The following is a 5,000-nucleotide window of genomic DNA, read 5'->3' on the forward strand; positions in this document are numbered from 1 at the left end:
TGGACGGCGGGCTGGCTTTGCAGGGACGTCTGAGCGAGGTCCGTGCGGCAGGAAAGCGTGTCGGCACGAAGGCGGGTTAAAAATAGCATGCTACCTTGAAAGCTGTCGGCGCAGGAGGGGCCCGCTGCAGATTTAAGATTATTTTCTCTCTTTAAAAAAAAAAAAAAAAAAAAATGTTCCGATGTGTCGCACGCCAGCTGTCACCTGCAAGCCCCGCGGAGAGAACGCCAAGTGACAGACTGTTCCTTTTTTTTTATTGCCCCATTTGGTGCGTGCTGCTTCTGGAACATTCTGCTCTAAATCCAACGTCCAGCTGGAAATAATGAATTCATTCCCAGACTCTTCTAATCAATGGCTGACGTGCAGGAGGCAGGAGCGCCGGCATGAATTGACGTGTCATCTGTCGCCCCCTTGCAGCTCTGCCTCCAAAGCCGCCCAAACCCACCCCCGCCAGTAGCAACGGTCTAAACAACAGCATGGCGCTGCAGGACGCCGAGTGGTACTGGGGGGACATCTCCCGGGAGGAGGTGAACGAGAAGCTGCGGGACACTGCCGACGGTACCTTTCTGGTGCGGGACGCCTCCACCAAGATGCACGGCGACTACACACTCACGCTGAGGTAAGCGCCGCCTCCCCTTTTCAAAGTGCTTGCCGCCCCGTGTCGCATCCTAACGACGCGGGATGCGCCCTCGCAGGAAAGGAGGAAACAACAAGCTGATTAAGATATTCCACCGGGACGGGAAGTACGGCTTCTCGGACCCGCTGACCTTCAGCTCCGTGGTGGAGCTCATCAACCACTACCGCAACGAGTCGCTGGCGCAGTACAACCCCAAGCTGGACGTCAAGCTGCTCTACCCGGTCTCCAAGCACCAGCAGGTACCGTACCGCCAGTGCAAACGAACCCTTTCATCAGTGGTGCTGGAAGCTGATCGAGTCTGGTTCCTTCTCAGGATCAGGTGGTGAAGGAGGACAACATTGAAGCGGTGGGGAGGAAGCTGTGCGAGTACCACCAGCAGTACCAGGAGAAGAACAAGGAGTACGATCGCCTCTACGAAGAATACACCAGAACCTCGCAGGTGAGCAGCCGTGATGGCGTTGGCGTCTGTGTGATCCCTCAAACCCTCATGCCCCTCCTCCTTGTCCACCTCCAGGAGATCCAAATGAAGAGGACCGCCATCGAGGCTTTCAACGAAACCATCAAGATCTTTGAGGAGCAGTGTCAGACGCAGGAGCGCTACAGCAAAGAATACATCGAGAAGTTCAGGAGGGAAGGCAACGACAAGGAGATCCAGAGGTGAGAAGCTGGGAAGAGCAACCAAAACCACTGAAAGTAAAAGTGCACTTTTTTTTATGTTGCCCATCATCCACAATCCTTATGTGAGACATGAACACGTCTTTCTCTTTTCTGTGCCTTCTAAAGATATAAAAACAGCTAAAGAGAGACAGCTAAGAATGCACGTAATGGGATGCATCTATTCTGCCTATAAAGCCTTTTGAAAAAACCTCCATGTCCATCATGTGAGCTGCATATGAAGCACATTGTTATTGTTAATTTTATTGTTATTAACATTGTTACGCCCAAGAACTGGTGTAGTGACACCTCACCACAGTGGCTAGCTACTAGCCGGCTAGCCACTAGCTTCACCAAGGTAATGCTACATATTGGAGTTGTGTTGTTGTTTTTGATGCTAGGTGTAGCGTTCCTTTCTATGTTGCTATGTGAAATCAAAGTTGCCAACATACTCCAAGTATGACATGTTACCATGAACGTAGCTGTTACTACACGCTCACAGCATGGATGGAAAACCACTAAACCTTGTTGGAGGTGTTTTCATAGGTGTGTTCCGTTACGTGCATTCATTAGCTGCCTCTTTTTACCCGTTTTTATATCTTTAGAAGGCACAGAAAAGAGAAACGTGTGTTCATGTCTCACATGAGGATTGTGGCTGATGGACAACATTCCAAGGAAAGTGCACTTTTCCTTGAAAGGAGGTGAAGAGAGGAAAAAGTAAATCGTGACTGTCCCCCCTTTTCAGGATTGTGGGAAACTACGAGAAGCTCAAGTCCAGGATAAGCGAGATCGTGGACAGCAAGAGTCGCCTGGAGGAGGACCTGAAGAAGCAAGCGGCCGACTACAGGGAGATCGACAAGAGGATGAACAGCATCAAGCCAGACCTCATCCAGCTCCGCAAGACCAGAGACCAGTACCTCATGTAAGTGTGGCAACTGCCCCCCGCCCCTGGAAGACCGTTTCAGAACGTCTGTCCCGGTCTCTAACCTCCACCTTCTGCTGCAGGTGGCTCACCCAGAAGGGAGTCAGACAGAAGAAGCTCAACGAGTGGCTCGGAATCAAGAACGACAACACGGAAGAGTAAGAGTCCACCTTAGTTTCATACGTGCCACGCCGCTTCCTCCTCTTAGCCTCACGTCTCTGTTCTGGTCTGGTCTGGTCTGTCATGTCCACAGTCAGTATTCCATGGTGGACGACGACGAGGACCTGCCTCATCACGACGAGCGATCCTGGAAGCTGGGCAACATGAAGCGCCTCCAGGCCGAAGCCCTCCTCCAGAGCAAGCGAGACGGAACATTCCTGGTGCGGGAGAGCAGCAAGGCTGGATGCTACGCCTGCAGCGTCGTGTACGTATCACCCTAAAATACATGCACGTTTGGACGTGTTGGACATGTTTGGACGTTTTGGACATGTTTGGATGGGTTTGACAAGGTTTGATGGGTTGGACGTGTTTAGATATGTTGGACATGGTTGGATGTGTTTGACGTGTTTGGACATGGTTGGATGTGTTGGACATGGTTGGATGTGTTGGACATGATGGATGTGTTGGACATGGTTGGATGTGTTGGACGTGTTTGGATGTGTTGGACATGGCTGGATGTGTTGGACGTGTTTGGATGTGTTGGACATGGCTGGATGTGTTGGACGTGTTTGGATGTGTTGGACATGGCTGGACGTGTTGGACATGGTTGGACGTGTTTGGACATGGTTGGATGTGTTGGATGTGGTTGACATGGTTGGACATGGTTGGATGTGTTGGACTGGTTGGATGTGTTGGATGTGGTTGACATGGTTGGACGTGCTTGGACATGCTGGACGTGTTGGACATGGTTGGATGTGTTGGACATGGTTGGACGTGTTTGGACATGGTTGGATGTGTTGGACTGGTTGGATGTGGTTGACATGGTTGGACATGCTGGACGTGTTGGACATGGTTGGATGTGTTGGACATGGTTGGATGTGTTGGACATGTTTGGATATGTTGGACATGGTTGGATGTGTTTGGACATGGTTGGATGTGTTGGACATGGTTGGATGTGTTGGACATGTTTGGATGTGTTGGACATGTTTGGACGTGTTTGGACGTGTTTGGATGTGTTGGACTGTTTGGTTGTGTTGGACTGTTTGGTTGTGTTGGACTGGTTGGATGTGGTTGACATGGTTGGACATGCTGGACGTGTTGGACATGGTTGGATGTGTTGGACATGGTTGGATGTGTTGGACATGGTTGGATGTGTTGGACATGTTTGGACGTGTTGGATGGGGTTGGACATGTTTGGACGTGTTGGATGGGGTTGGACATGTTTGGACGTGGGTCCTGAATGCTGTCTTTGTGTGTTTGCAGCGTGGACGGCGAGGTGAAGCACTGCGTCATCAACAAGACGCAGTCGGGTTTTGGTTTCGCCGAGCCGTACAACCTGTACGGCTCCCTGAAAGAACTGGTCCTTCACTACCAGCACACGTCTCTGGTGCAGCACAACGACTCTCTGAATGTGACGCTGGCGTACCCCGTCTACGCACAGCAGAAGCGGTGAGCGAGGGCGTGAGGACGCGGGAAGGCCTCAAGCGGGGGAGACAGAGGCACATGTCACCGGACTGTGCTGTGGACACCCGGGGAGGGAGAAGGTCTCAGGAGCAGCAGCCTGTCTGAATGTACTTTTTTTTTTTTTTTTTTAAATTCTGGGGGGGGGGGGGGAGAAAGCAGGAGCAAAGATGGCGCTGCTGAGCTCCCCCAGCCGAGGACTTTTGGAGGCCTTTTCCTTTACGGTGCTTGTGGACTCTTCACCAGCCCCTGTGTCTCTCACGACGGAAACCCGCCTTTTCTTTGCTCCCCCTCACCCCGTCCATGTGACCAAATCTCATCGAATCAGGGACGAGTGTGCTGTCAGGGGGCGGAGTCAGGTACTTGCTGGTGTGAAGTGTAGAAGCGTACACGCGGTTTGTACGCCAAGTTGTAGCATCATGGCACTTTACGCTTTTTCTTCTTTGCCCACTCCAGCTATCAACCACGACAAAACTAAACTCAATCTGATCTGCTATGCAATTGTTTGTCTGTCTGGTGATATAAGCTTCTTTTATCCTTTATCACACGCGTCATCATGATATCATGATATCATGTGATATCAAACAGCAGCTAGGAAGAGAAGATGCTATGTTTATTCTTTTGTTGCTTCAAGCTGAAGTTCTCAGGCAGAACCTTCCAACTAGAAAGCCTTCGTGCAGCGCAGGAAAGATTTATTTTCCTAGAAGATTTCTATCTATAGAAAGAAATATAAATGTAAATCTGAGTCTCTATGTTCCTTACGCAAGAGGAAGAGTATAGAAGAGCAGAGTTACTCAATGAGAGCATTCAGCTGGTGTTTTTCTGTATCAGAAAAGGCTGTAACGAGCGCGTCTGTCCACGTCCCATGTAAAAGAGCTGCAGTCTGAAGTGTTTTATTTTGGAGCACGGCCATGCCAACCCCGAGCTTTTGGATGGAGGCCGCTTCGACTTCAACAACGGGCCGCTCACCTTTCTTATCGTCACTTTCAGCGTTTGGAACACTTTCCTCGGCTTCATCCTGCTTTTTCTTTGGCTTATTTGGAAGTTGTGTTTGAATTGAGGTTTACAGTTTGAGTGTGGCTTCACACCCCCACACACACGAGAAGAAGAATCATTAAAAACAAACACTTGTTTTGGACTAAAGCCGCTCTCTGGTCCTTTCCTCTT

At 50.3% G+C, this 5,000-nt stretch overlaps 1 protein-coding gene across 4 annotated transcripts in view; it reads left to right on the forward strand.

Moving 5' to 3' along the window:
* pik3r1 (phosphoinositide-3-kinase, regulatory subunit 1 (alpha)) overlaps window positions 1–4,976 on the forward strand; it is a 28,470-nt gene extending 23,494 nt beyond the window's left edge. For all 4 annotated transcript variants that reach the window (XM_054756829.1, XM_054756830.1, XM_054756831.1 and 1 more), the window contains 8 exons: window positions 418–619; window positions 696–876; window positions 951–1,076; window positions 1,152–1,294; window positions 2,037–2,213; window positions 2,297–2,371; window positions 2,467–2,637; window positions 3,636–4,976. In XM_054756829.1, coding sequence (XP_054612804.1) covers window positions 418–619; window positions 696–876; window positions 951–1,076; window positions 1,152–1,294; window positions 2,037–2,213; window positions 2,297–2,371; window positions 2,467–2,637; window positions 3,636–3,825 — 1,265 coding nt within the window. In that variant the 3' untranslated portion in view covers window positions 3,826–4,976. The remainder of the gene's footprint in view (window positions 1–417; window positions 620–695; window positions 877–950; window positions 1,077–1,151; window positions 1,295–2,036; window positions 2,214–2,296; window positions 2,372–2,466; window positions 2,638–3,635) is intronic.
* The last annotated feature ends 24 nt before the right edge of the window (window positions 4,977–5,000 follow it).

The sequence above is a fragment of the Dunckerocampus dactyliophorus genome, chromosome 17, assembly GCF_027744805.1.
Source record: "Dunckerocampus dactyliophorus isolate RoL2022-P2 chromosome 17, RoL_Ddac_1.1, whole genome shotgun sequence".
NCBI classification, from domain to species: Eukaryota; Metazoa; Chordata; class Actinopteri; order Syngnathiformes; family Syngnathidae; genus Dunckerocampus; species Dunckerocampus dactyliophorus.